General features: G+C 42.2%; 1 protein-coding gene across 1 annotated transcript in view; it reads right to left on the bottom strand.

The window, feature by feature from the left end:
- Window positions 1-14,965, bottom strand: part of LOC124786328 (probable cytochrome P450 6a13) — a 421,393-nt gene that overhangs the window by 5,953 nt on the left and 400,475 nt on the right. The window contains exon 6 of the mRNA XM_047254255.1: window positions 6,122-6,373. Within this exon, the coding sequence (XP_047110211.1) occupies window positions 6,122-6,373 (252 nt within the window). The remainder of the gene's footprint in view (window positions 1-6,121; window positions 6,374-14,965) is intronic.

The raw sequence follows: 14,965 nt of genomic DNA, 5'->3' as shown, positions 1-14,965 counted from the left end.
ACGATTGTGTTGATAATATGGGGCTTTGCAATGTCGTGGATCAGAATGACCCCACAGGTGAGACTGCCTGGTCGTTTTGATTTGATCGCTTGGCGAAGGGTGGTCATGGTGTGCGAGTAACGCTGGGCATTCACTGTTGTCCCGTGCTGCAGGAAGTGAATCAGAAGGGAGCCACCTTGGTCAAAGAAGAACGTCAGCATAACTTTTCCTGCACTCGTGTGGATGGCCTTGGCTTTCTTTGGTGGTGGTGACCCTGGATGCTACCACAGGAGGCTATGTCATTTTGAGTCTGATTCAAAGTGATGACACCATGACTCATCTCCTGCCACCACTCATGCCAGGAACGAATTCCTTCCCGAGCATAGCGTTGCAGATGAGCAAGACAATGGGCCATTCGACGTGCTTCCAGGTGTGGTTGGAGATTGTGAGGCACCCATTGGGCACACACTTTGCGCATGTGCAGTCGTTCCTTCATGATGGTGTGAACACTACCGATGCTCAATCCGACAACGGCGGCTATGGCTTTCATACTCGGCAGTCCTGGGTAATGAGTGCATCCACCATCTGGACCATGTCATCGGTAATGGAGAGTGGTGCTCCAGGCCTTGCATCATCGTGCAACGACACCAACACTTTCCTGAAGCGCTTGTGCCACGCCTTGACCCTTTCAAGGGACATGCAGTGTTCGCCGTACACTTGTGACATTCGTCGATGAAAGTCGATGAAAGTCCGTTCCTCCTACTCCTTCCGCTGTCAGAACAACACCTCTTTGCTCTTCTTTTGACCCCCCCCCCCCCCCCTGTCATTGTTTGCAATGCGTCTGGTAGCGTTGGACGATACATCTACATTTACATCCATATCTACATGATTACTCTGCAATCCACAGGATTCATTGAACCACCCTTAAGCTACCCCTCTATCGTTCCACACTCGAACAGAAAGTGTAAAAAACAAACACTTAAATCTCACCGTGCGAGCTCTGATTAATTATTTTATGATGATGATTTCTCCGTATGTAGGTGGGCGCAATCAAAATATTTTCACACTTTGAGGAGAGAGTTGGTGGTTGAAATTTTGTGAAAAGTTCCTTCGGCAGCCAAAAACACCTTTGTTTTAATGATTGCCACCGCAATTCGTGTATCATGCCCGTGGCATAATACAAAAACGTGGCATAATACAAAACGAGCTGCTCGTCTTTGAACTTTTTCGATGTCCTTCATCAATCCTATGTGATACGGATCCCATATGGGACAGCAGCACTCAAACAGAGAACGGACAAGCATAGTGTACTTGTAGGCAGTGTCTTCTGTTAGACCTGCTGGATTTTCTAAGTATTCTTCCAATAACTCGCACTCTTTGGTTGGCTTTCTCCACAACATTATCCATGCCGGCCGGAGCGACCGAGCGGTTCTAGACGCACCGGTCTGGAACCGCGCGACCACTACGGTCGCAGGTTCGAATCCTGCTTCGGGCATGGATGTGTGTGATGTCCTTATGTTAGTTAGGTTTAAGTAGTTCTAAGTTCTTGGGGACTGATGACCTGAGATGTTAGGTCCCATAGTGCTCAGAGCCATTTAAACAATTTTGAACGTTATCCGTGTGATCGTTCCACTTTAAGTTTTTCGTAATTGTAATGCCTAAGTATCTATATTTGCGATATAGTGTAACCGAAATTTAACGGATTCCTTTCAGCACTCATGTGGATAACTTCACACTTTCCACCACTCAGAGTCAACTGCCACTTTTTGTACCATATAGGTACTTTGTCTAAATCATATTTTCAATGAGTTTTGATGGTCTGATGACTCTACAATACGGTAAATGACAACTTAATCTGCACACAATCTAAGAGGGCTGCTCTGATTGCGTAATAAATCGTTTATGTTGATCAGGAACGCCAAATATAACTTCCGTATTACCTTGTGACTCTCCGCCAGTTATTACGAACTATGGCGTTTCTGACGGAAAATCACGAATCCATTTACACAACTGAGACGATACTCCATAGGCCGCAATTTAATTAGACGTCGCTTGTGAGGATCGGTGTCAAAAGCTTTCTCGAAATTTAAAAATATCGATTCAATTTAGCGTCCCCTGTCAATAGCACTCATTACTTCGTGAGAACGATGTGCTATTTGTGTTTCACAGAATGAATCCGTGTTGGTTGTTTGTTAATAAATCGTTTTATCAAGATAATTTATAGTGTTTGAGCGTAGTATACGTTCTAGAACGCTAACACAAATCGACGTTTGTGAAATGGGTCTGTAATTCATTGCAGTACTCCTATTTCCTTTCTTGGGTATTCGTGTGACTTCTGCAGTTTTCCAGTGTTTGGGCAGGGCTCTTCCTACGAGCGAGCTATTGTATACGACTGCTAAGAATGGATCTACTGTATTACTAAACTCTGAAAGGAATCTCACTGGTAAACAACCTGGACCAGAGGCCTTGCCTCTCTTAAGGGTTTTAAGCTGCTTCACTACACCGAGTATATCTTCTTCTAAACAACTTTTATTGGCAGTTCACAAATGTTTTCTCTGCCATTTTGCATTCGCGCCATATGTGCCAAAGAGATTTTAGCATTCCGCTAGTATTCCATTAACTGAAGATGTATGAAGTTGTGTACCAGTATGTTAGATGCTCTGCCGGTTTAGTGGGAAATCTTGTTACACCATCAGTTCTTCTTAGAAATCTCAGTCCAGATTCATGCATAACATTTTATTTTTGTGTCTCTCCAGGTTTCCTTCATATGCCAGCTTTGGAACGATTACTGTTTTGTATAATTCCTAATTGTTTCTCTGCGTACATTTGGGTTTAAGAATTTAAAGACTGTGCCACATGTGGATTGCTAACGTTCGGCGTTTTCCCTCAGCGGTACTGCTTTGGAAATATGAGCTGTCACAACCCTAGTAGCTGAAACATGTAATATGTTCCATGGTTTTATTCCTCAGTGCGATGTTCGACCGAACCAGACCCTCGGCATAGGATGCCATTTCTTTGTTTTTGCAGTAGAGACCTTGCAGATATGTAACTTTGTAAACAAAGGAGAGCTAGTACAACAATGTTTGGAACTCGTGTTCAGGTTCACCTTGGGTAATTCGGTCATCGATGAAACAGAATGGCTTTAGTAGAACAATTGCTATTAATCCTCCTTATCTTTTCAGTTCAGAGTGCTGTTATGTACACCAAAAAAGTATTTATGATAAGCTATACCATATTCTCTTAGTGTTAATCACTATTTCTCTCGTTGTAAATTTTTCCGCCTTGCAATTTCATTCTAATACCAGCGATAAAGCTTGCGAAACCTGGAATAAGATGAGTACATTCCTCCCTTCTACAATTACATCTACATCTACATCTACATGGATGCTCTGTAAATCACATTTAAGTGCCTGGCAGGGGGTTCATCTATCCACCTTCACAATTCTCTATTATTCCAATCTCGTATAGCGCGCGGAAAGCACACCTATATATTTCCGTAAAACCTCTGATTTCCCTTATTTTATCGTGGTGATCGTTCCGCCCTATGTAGGTCGGTGTCAACAAAATATTTGCTCATTCGGAGGAGAAAGTTGGTGTTTGGAATTTCGTGAGGAGACTCCGTCGCAACGAAAAACGTCTTTCTTTTAATCATTTTTAGCCCAAATCCTGCTTTTAGATTAGACTGATTTATCGGGTAACTGAAGTTTAACGAGCTCCTTTCAGCACTCATGTTGATGATCTCATACTTTTCGTTATTTACGGTAAACTACCACTTTTCGCACCATTCAGATATTTTTCTAAATCGCTTAGCAGTTTGTTTTGATCTATTGATGACTTTATTAGTCAATAAACGACAGCGTTATCTGCAAACAACCGAAGAAGGCTGCTCAAATTGTCTCCCAAATCGTTTATATGGATAAGGAACAGCAATGGAACTCTACCTTGGGGAACGCCTGAAATCACTTCCGTTTTACTCGATGACTTTCCGTGAATTACTACGAACTGTTGCCTCTCTGACCGGAAATCGCAAATCCAGTCACATAACTGAGACGATATTCCATAAGCACGCAATTTTACTACGAGCCGCTTGTGTGGAACAGTGTCAAATGCCTTCCAGAAATCCAGAAATACGGAATCGATCTGAAACCCCTTGTCAATAGCACTCAACACTTCATGTGAATAAAGAGCTTGTTTTATTTTTCACAGGATCGATGTTTTCTAAACCCATGTTGACTGTGTGTCAATAGACCGTTTCCTTCTAGGTAATTCATAATGTTCGAACACAACATAAGTTCTAAAATCCTGCTACATATCGACCTTAAAAATATGGGCCTGCAATTTAGTGGATTACTTCTGCTACCTTTCTTGAGTATTGGTGTGACCAGTGCAACTTTCCAGTCTTTAGGTACGGATCTTTCCTTGAGCGAACGGTTGAATATGATTGTTAAGTATGGAGCTAATGCATCAGCATACTCCGAAAGGAACGTACTTGGTATACAGTCTGGACTAGAAGACTTGCTTTATTAAGTGATTTGAGTTGCCTCACTACTCCGAGGATATTTACATCTACGTTACTCATGCTGGCAGCTGTTCTCGATTCGAATTCTGGAATATTTACTTCGTCTTCTTTTGTGAAGGCATTTCGGAAGGCTGTGTTTAGTAAATATCCTTTGGCAGATTTACATTTTGTTGCAAAGTATGACTCTTTTCATAACAGAAGGCTCTTCAGGGACTTGAAATATTACTTGATTGTTTGTTTTTTTTCTATATTCTTTTCAATCAATTCCTGATGCATCACCATATTTTTATACAGGGTTATTACAAATGATTGAAGCGATTTGACAGCTCTACAATAACTTTATTATTTGAGATATTTTCACAATGCTTTGCACACACATACAAAAACTCAAAAAGTCTTTTTAGGCATTCACAAATGTTCGATATGTGCCCCTTTAGTGATTCGGCAGACATCAAGCCGATAATCAAGTTCCTCCAACACTCGCGCAGCATGTCCCCATCAATGAGTTCGAAAGCATCGTTGATGCGAGCTCGCAGTTCTGGCACGTTTCTTGGTAGAGGAGGTTTAAACACTGAATATTTCACATAACCCAACAGAAAGAAATCGCATGGGGTTAAGTCGGGAGAGCGTGGAGGCCATGACATGAATTGCTGATCATGATCTCCACCACGACCGATCCATCGGTTTTCCAATCTCCTGTTTAAGAAATACCGAACATCATGATGGAAGTGCGGTGGAGCACCATCCTGTTGAAAGATGAAGTCGGCGCTGTCGGTCTCCAGTTGTGGCATGAGCCAATTTTCCAGCGTGTCCAGATACACGTGTCCTGTAGCGTTTTTTTCGGAGAAGAAAAAGGGGCCGTAAACTTTAAACCGCGAGATTGCACAAAACACGTTAACTTTTGGTGAATTGCGAATTTGCTGCACGAATCCGTGAGGATTTTCTACCGCCCAGATTCGCACATTGTGTCTGTTCACTTCACCATTAAGAAAAAATGTTGCTTCATCACTGAAAACAAGTTTCGCACTGAACGCATCCTCTTCCGTGAGCTGTTGCAACCGCGCCGAAAATTCAAAGCGTTTGACTTTGTCATCGGGTGTCAGGGCTTGTAGCAATTGTAAACGGTAAGGCTTTTGCTTTAGCCTTTTCCGTAAGATTTTCCAAACCGTCGGCTGTGGTACGTTTAGCTCCCTGCTTGCTTTATTCGTCGACTTCCGTGGGCTACGCGTGAAACTTGCCCGCACGCGTTCAACCGTTTCTTCGCTCACTGCAGGCCGACCCTTTGATTTCCCCTTACAGAGGGATCCAGAAGCTTTAAACTGCGCATACCATGGCCGAATGGAGTTAGCAGTTGGTGGATCTTTGTTGAACTTCGTCCTGAAGTGTCGTTGCACTGTTATGACTGACTGATGTGAGTGCATTTCAAGCACGACATACGCTTTCTCGGCTCCTGTTGCCATTTTGGCGGCTTCAGCCGAACAAAACTTTGAGAGTTTTTCTACGTATCTGTAGTGTGTCGTGACCATATGTCAATGAATGGAGCTACAGTGAATTTATGAAATCGCATCAATCATTTGTAATAGCCCTGCATTTAAAATTAGGTGCACAACGCGAAGCCCTTACCTATGCAGATACGAGGTCCCTCACCGAAAGGCAGGTAAACAAAATGATGGCGTGACCCCTTCTGCTCTTCCGTAAAGCGTTCCGGGTCAAACTTTTCCGGATCCGGGTAGTACTTGGGGTCGTGGTGGATGGCGTAGACCGGTATGATAAGCTTGGTCCCCTCCTCTATCTTGACATTGCTGCCTGGAATGGTGTACGCCACTGTGCAGATTCTGTCCAACTCCGTCAGAGGAGGGTACTTCCGGAGTGTCTCTGTAAATGAAACAAGAAAATCATACAATTTTAAATCTTATTATTACCACCCATATGCGAAAAATTGAGAAAAAATTAATAATAAGCGTTTTTGTTGTGTCAGCATAAATTCGGAAGTCACGACTTCATCCTCACAGTTCAGGTTTTCATGTAATGCGTATCCGAAAATGCTGATTTGTCTTGTATATGACACCACTATAAAACAGCTCCTAAATGTTCAACATACAAAGATTAGGAAATGAGGCACTTAAAGTAGTAAAGGAGTTTTGCTATTTGGGGAGCAAAATAACTGATGATGGTCGAAGTAGAGAGGATATAAAATGTAGGCTGGCAATGGCAAGGAAAGCGTTTCTGAAGAAGAGAAATTTGTTAACATCCAGTATTGATTTAAGTGTCAGGAAGTCATTTCTGAAAGTATTCGTCTGGAGTGTAGCCATGTATGGAAGTGAAACATGGACGATAAATAGTTTGGACAAGAAGAGAATAGAAGCTTTCGAAATGTGGTGCTACAGAAGAATGCTGAAGATTAGATGGGTAGATCACATAACTAATGAGGAAGTTTTGAATAGGATTGGAGAGAAGAGAAGTTTGTGCACAACTTGACCAGAAGAAGGGATCGGTTGGTAGGATATGTTCTGAGGCATCAAGGGATCACCAATTTAGTATTGGAGGGCAGCGTGGAGGGTAAAAATCGTAGAGGGAGACCAAGAGATGAATACACTAAGCAGATTCAGAAGGATGTAGGTTGCAGTAGGTACTGGGAGATGAAAAAGCTTGCACAGGATAGAGTAGCATGGAGAGCTGCATCAAACCAGTCTCAGGACTGAAGACCACAACAACAACAACAACACAAAGCTTCAAAGAATGTGACATATTGCCAATAACAGCCATTTTGGCTAGCGTTAAAATATATTGTGTGTTACCTTTCTCGGACTCAAGACTTTGAAGAGATCGGTTTTATTAAGATACTTAAGTAAAGGTTTAATCAGAAAGTTACTCACGCCATTCATTCATTCGTTCAGTTCCTCACGTTCTATTAAGATTGTGAAACCTTAAGGATGCAAAACGAGTCAAATAGCAGAAACAAACACGGCAAAGTACTTATGAATTGCAGATAAGCAGTCAGTAACGACTAGCGCTGATCCACATAATTTAATGCTCCTGAAAATTATTTACGGATCTCTTCGTCAGCAGAAATTCAGATACATAAAAAAAAGCTAATGTTTCACCTTTCAAATTACTGATCTGCTGCATTTATGTAATACTTCAAATTAAGCATTAATGTAATTTTACACAGAGAAATATTGTCTGTATATACGCTGGTGAAGCTAAAGGCCTGTATAATGTGACCTTTAGTGACAACTGGAATTCACATCTTGGAGTCAAAATGTTATAATAAATAGCTATTATAGAAAGAGTGTGTAATAAATCTTCCACTTGAGTTCCGAACAGTGATGGATTTTCATCCCTCTGCTTGATGTCTCACGGGAAGCAACAGACTCTTGCACCAGGATTTGAAACTCCTTTCCGAGTATTAGCCCTGGAGTCATAGTCTACAGTGAGAGTTTTTGAATGGCTCCAGGACCGCCTGCAACTGTCAACATCTTGCTCTGCTGGTAAGATTGTTCAGTATCAGCTTCAAAAGGTTTTGAAGTAAATCAGATGCAATAATTCATCAAATTTGCGATGCTGATTATTACGATAGCAGAGTCTTGATTGATCTGCTATATAAATAACCATACTGTTAGTAGTGGTTCCGAGATAGACATAGATTATACTGATGAAAGTATCAAGTAGCAACATTAATTATAGAAGCACAACACTAGGTTATATTCACATTCACTTATAATTAAAAATGTATTCCCTTCATAATTATCAGTAGGGGGCCGTCTAATTACGGATGAATGCACCGAATTTTCTCGTGTCACACTTGACGGGTTGTTATTCAAAAGACATCTCTATTGACCTGAAATATGACCATATTTGTAATTTACATTATTTCATCTTAGATATTGTACTTTCTACATTAGGGATATAAAGAGTTCTGTTACTAATAAACAGTATCTCGGTGATTTCTCTCTCTCTCTATCTCTCTCTCTCTCTCTCTCTCTCCCTGTGTGTGTGTGTGTGTGTGTGTGTGTGTGTGTGTGTGTGTGAGCACGTGGCTGTGTAAGCTTGTATTTCGGCCTAAAATAAATACAAATTCTGTCTCATACGCTTTCGTAAAATAATTTTTAAAAAGTGAATAGTAATAGTAATAATAAAAGCAGTAAGCTTGCACACACGTAATTATAGTAAAGCAAATATAATTCAAATAAATTTAAGCACACACAGACATTCACAGAATGCTGATGTCATAAACACGTTTTTAACTTTCAACAGTTGGCTACATTAATCAAAACGTAACATGAAGAAAACGGCTTTATTTCCTCTTACTGTGTTAATGATATTTTGTATGAACACAAACAGAAGAAGAGTAATAAAACCTAAACAATAAAGCGTATAGGGAAAAACCTATGAAATCTGCAAGTAGAAATTGAAACTACACTCCTGGAAATGGAAAAAAGAACACATTGACACCGGTGTGTCAGACCCACCATACTTGCTCCGGACACTGCGAGAGGGCTGTACAAGCAATGATCACACGCACAGCACAGCGGACACAACAGGAACCGCGTTGTTGGCCGTCGAATGGCGCTAGCTGCGCAACATTTGTGCACCGCCGCCGTCAGTGTCAGCCAGTTTGCCGTGGCATACGGAGCTCCATCGCAGTCTTTAACACTGGTAGCATGCCGCGACAGCGTGGACGTGAACCGTATGTGCAGTTGACGGACTTTGAGCGAGGGCGTATAGTGGGCATGCGGGAGGCCGGGTGGACGTACCGCCGAATTGCTCAACACGTGGGGCGTGAGGTCTCCACAGTACATCGATGTTGTCGCCAGTGGTCGGCGGAAGGTGCACGTGCCCGTCGACCTGGGACCGGACCGCAGCGACGCACGGAGGATCATACGCAGTGCCGTAGGGGACCGCACCGCCACTTCCCAGCAAATTAGGGACACTGTTGCTCCTGGGGTATCGGCGAGGACCATTCGCAACCGTCTCCATGAAGCTGGGCTACGGTCCCGCACACCGTTAGGCCGTCTTCCGCTCACGCCCCAACATCGTGCAGCCCGCCTCCAGTGGTGTCGCGACAGGCGTGAATGGAGGATCGAATGGAGACGTGTCGTCTTCAGCGATGAGAGTCGCTTCTGCCTTGGTGCCAATGATGGTCGTATGCGTGTTTGGCGCCGTGCAGGTGAGCGCCACAATCAGGACTGCATACGACCGAGGCACACAGGGCCAACACCCGGCATCATGGTGTGGGGAGCGATCTCCTACACTGGCCGTACACCACTGGTGATCGTCGAGGGGACACTGAATAGTGCACGGTACATCCAAACCGTCATCGAACCCATCGTTCTACCATTCCTAGACCGGCAAGGGAACTTGCTGTTCCAACAGGACAATGCACGTCCGCATGTATCCCGTGCCACCCAACGTGCTCTAGAAGGTGTAAGTCAACTACCCTGGCCAGCAAGATCTCCGGATCTGTCCCCCATTGAGCATGTTTGGGACTGGATGAAGCGTCGTCTCACGCGGTCTGCACGTCCAGCACGAACGCTGGTCCAACTGAGGCGCCAGGTGGAAATGGCATGGCAAGCCGTTCCACAGAACTACATCCAGCATCTCTACGATCGTCTCCATGGGAGAATAGCAGCCTGCATTGCTGCGAAAGGTGGATATACACTGTACTAGTGCCGACATTGTGCATGCTCTGTTGCCTGTGTCTATGTGCCTGTGGTTCTGTCAGTGTGATCATGTGATGTATCTGATCCCAGGAATGTGTCAATAAAGTTTCCCCTTCCTGGGACAATGAATTCACGGTGTTCTTATTTCAATTTCCAGGAGTGTATTATGTCGTCATAAAAAATTTCAAAATGTCTGAAGTGTTTATTTATAATCTCAATGTAAAAACTGGTATATTTTGGAAATCAACCTTATGCAAACACAATTACTTTAAATTCTGGAAACAATTACTTTATTTTTATATTTCCCCAGACATGTTTCGACTCCAGTGTGTCATCTTCTGGGGATTAAATTTTTATTTTCTTAAAGTACAACATCACATTTGTAATAATTTAATTACTGCAGGCCTAAGAAATACAATATTTGCAATTTGCTTCATTTTGTTTGGGCACTCACTTCAAAATTACATCGATAATTAAACTGTATTATTAAACATCTATTTTAGTGCTTGTTTTTGTCGTTTCTTTGGCAGTATGACATCTGCAAACTAGCCAATAAACTGAAATTACTGCGTATTTGTGGAGAGCTGTTTTGAGATTAGAGGTTATGTACGTTTCTGTACTTCCATTTTCCGTCCTGCTTGGTGTACCTAGTTGGTGTCTCAATCAGCTACTATTTAGTGCATTACTTTCACCCAGTTCTTCATAAATTCCCGCTCACTACTTCACCTCACATGCAGTTGCACAAAATGTGGCGAAATGTGATCTGAGCAGACAGATCTGGCAATACACTCAGTGAGATGTGTCATGTATCGTCGTTGCTCACTTGTTCATCGTTGGTCTTGTGTGTGTTATGGCGCTGATTTTGAATGTGTGTGTGTGTGTGTGTGTGTGTGTGTGTGTGAGAGAGAGAGAGTGAGAGAGAGCGAGAGAGAGGGGGGGGGGGGAGGGATGGAAAGAGAGGTGGGGAGAGAACCAAGAAAACAGAAGTTCTATTTTTCTGTTGTGTTTCTTGTAGCGAGGCACCTTTGTATAGCTCGCTGAGTGTTCCAAACAGTGTTCTGTTGCACAGCGTTGTGTTATCAGCCAGGACTCTCTTTCCCTGTATTATTGCTTTTTGTATTTAATAGTTCTTCTCTATTGTGAGTTTTTGATAGAGACTGTTGCTTTCTCTGAGGATCTTAAGATCGGTCTCCATGTTTTTTGGGTGGTGGTTTTCTTGTAATTTTGTTGTTCAGTTTGCTAATCATTTGTATGTTGTACCCATTCTCTCTGGGTATTTGGTGTATTGTATTTAGTTCTTGTGTGTAGTTGAGTTTGTCCAGTGGAGTACTGTTGAGTCTGTGTATCATGTGTCTGAAACTTCAAAGTTTATGTGCTTGTGGGTGGTTGGAGTTGATGTGAATGGTTGTACTTGTGGCTGTAGGTTTCCTGAATATTCCAAAATTATGTTTTTTGTTGATACTGTGTATGGTAATGTCTAAGTAATTAAGCTTAATTTCCTCCTCTGTATCAATGGTGAATTTCATTTTTGGGTGAACTGTATTTATGTCACTGTGTAATTGTTTTACTCGGATTTGTGTTTCATCAATCAAGAAAATGATGTCATCTACATATCGGTACCATTATGTAAACTTGTAATGTTCTGGATGTATGATTTCATTGAATATTTTGATTTCAAAAAATACCACACAAACTCTCAAGTTTCAGACACATGCTATACAGGCTCAACAGAACTCCACTGGACAAACTCGACTACACACAGGAACTAAATACAATACACCAAATAGCCAGAGAGAATGGGTACAACACACAAATGACAAACAAACTGAACAACAAAACTAAAAAAACTAATTAAAAGAGGACAAACCATTAACAAATCACCAGCCACAACAGAGAACCAAGAACACAATCTCCTGCAAAACACAGGATACCAGGAACACTCTACAAAGAGTACAGCATGACGTGCACTAACACACAGCAACAAAAACGTACACAGGATTTGAAACAGACTGAAGAAACAAGGGCTAAAAATAGCACTCCGCACAAATAACACAATACACAAGAATGTAAGATCTAAGAACACCTCTGCAGACAAATTCTCCAAAGCTGGAATATATCAGTTAACCTGCAGTGCATCCCAGTCGGTCTACATAGGCCAAACATGAAGAAACTTCAAAACGAGGTGCTCCAAACACCTCACAGCCCTAAGCTGTCACAGTATACACTCCACTTTTGTAGACCACGTAATACAAGGAAACTACCACCCAGAAATCATGGAGACCGATCTTAAGATCCCCAGAGAAAGGAACAGTCTCTATCAAAACTCACAATAGAGGAGAACTACCAAATACAAAAAGCAGTAATACAGGGAAAGAGAATCCTGAATGAAAATACAACACTGTGCAACAGAACACTGTTTGGAACACTCAATGAAGTATACAAAGGTGACTCCCTACAAGAAACATAGCAGAAAAAGAGAACATCTGTTTTCTTGGTTCTCTCCCCACCTCTCTTTCCATCTCTCTCTCTCTCTCTCTCTCTCTCTCTCTTCCACCCCTCTTCCTCCCTCCCTCTTCCCTCTCTCTCTATCTCTCTGTCTGTCTGTCTGTCTGTCTCTCTCTCTCTCTCTCTCTCTCTCTCTCACACACACACACACACACACACACACACACACACTCACACACACACATATTCAAAACCAGCACTATAACACACACAAGACCAACGATGAACAAGTGAGCAACGACAATACATGACACATCTCACTGAGTGTATTGCCAGAAGCGTCTGCTCAGATCACATTTCGCTGCATTTTGTGTAAGTGCATTTGAGGTGAACATAACATAAAACAAAAAAATAAATCCCTAAACCTGCTGTCACCCTCTCTCTCTCCCTCTCTCTCTCCTTTTTCACACACCCACCCACCTACCCACCCACCGACCCACACACACACACACACACACACACACACACACACACACAAGGAAAAAATCACAGACGCCTCTGAAAGATTCAATACAACTGCCAGGAACTCTTTCAACTGTTCCACTGTCAGCCATCTTGCTTTTACACCTTCAATTGTTCCACTGCCTGTCATGTTTGTTTTTACAGCTGGTAATGCAATGAAACAGTTACAGTGATAGTGACAATGGCAACTCAATATATAGTGAAGATGATTAAATGGAAAATGTAAGTGAAACATTATGTAAATAGTCACTCGCAAATAGAATTAAATAATTTCACGTATAGAAATAGCAAGTTTTCAAATCGTAATTTTGGCGTAAACAATTTGTCTACTTTGAAGTATAAGTGGTTGCAGATGACAAATTGTGCAACAAAACGGTCACTGTAGAAAAACAACACATCAGAAAAACCACACCATGTGGTAAAAAGGTATGAACTCGTAATTTATGTGTCTTTTCAAATATCTGTAATTACGATTTGAAAACTAATATCTACGTGTATACAAACAACAAAGAACACTCTTTATCTTTATCAGATGGAAATAAAAGATCACTGAAGACGCTGCAACTGCAGTTTGAGTTAAAAAACGAAATTGTGTTTTGCTAAAGGCAGACCCTATCCAAAAACATATGTATTTCAGGCACTTTTTTCGCACTTCTGTGCTCGTGGCTCCTCAGACAGACGAAGCTGCATGAAGGCGGCGGACTACAGGATATTGAGACGAACCCTAGTACAAGCCCCAGGCAAGTGGGCCACTGACATGGTGTAAGACAAAGTTGGATTATGTGTATCCTGCACGACAACTGCTACGATCCCTATCACCTGCTGAGAGTGCAAAGATTATCAGCAGCGGGTCTCCCTCCACAGAAAGGATTTTGTCGATAGCTTTTCCACCAGACCATCATAATTATGTGATTTCTATCATCAGTCCTCTTTACCGACAAAGCCACCTTTACCGTCCCCGCAGTTTGTCGGTTTCATTAATTCAAATGGCTCTGAGCACTATGGGACTTAACATCTGAGGTCATCAGTCCACTAGAACTTAGAGTTACTTAAACAGTTGTCTGCGCAGCAGCGAGGAGAGCTCCGCCTACCATCCTAAGGGAGCCATGGGTCTGATGATGGTTTTGTAGAAAGAACCGAAACCGGTTACCTATATTATTAAAACATACATGATGTGATCAAGACTGAACTTGAGTCAAAATATAACAATTAATTGATCACTGCTTTTCAAAAATGTTTACCAAAATTGTGTAAACCTAACTAACCTAAGGACATCACACACATCCATGCCCTGGGCAAGATTCGAACCTGCGAACGTAGAGGTGGCGCGGTTCCAGACTGAGGCGCCCAGAACCGCTCGGGTTTTATTAATGATCACTCTGTTTAACGCAGGGTGGAGTGGATCACCGTGGTTGTTCAATCTGCAAGTCTGTGAATCGATGGAACAATTGAAAGGGAATTTAGGAAAAGTATTAAAAGTACAGCACGGAGGACACACTCGAATACTAAGGTTTGCAGGCGACACAGCACTCCCAGTAGATTCTAAGATAGACTTCGAAGATTCTTTGAATGCGACGGAATGCATACTTAAAATGGTACGCAACTGAAAGATAAGCAGCGCAAATACGAATGTGATGGAGGGCGATAGTACGATAATAACGGATTGCTTAAGCGTTGGGGACGATACATTTGCGGAAATTGGGAAGAATTCTCTCATTTAGTGAGCAAAGGTACGATGACTGAAGCAAAGAAGAAATCAGAAACAGATTATTTCCTTCAATAAGGTTCTTCTGGTATCTGATGCCTATGATGTAAAGCATCAAATATGAAGGCTCAA

Source organism: Schistocerca piceifrons, chromosome 1 (genome assembly GCF_021461385.2).
Source record: "Schistocerca piceifrons isolate TAMUIC-IGC-003096 chromosome 1, iqSchPice1.1, whole genome shotgun sequence".
In the NCBI taxonomy this organism is placed as follows: domain Eukaryota; kingdom Metazoa; phylum Arthropoda; class Insecta; order Orthoptera; family Acrididae; genus Schistocerca; species Schistocerca piceifrons.
The sequence above is the reverse complement of the archived record's forward strand: the minus strand, read 5'-3'. Positions and strand labels throughout refer to the sequence as shown.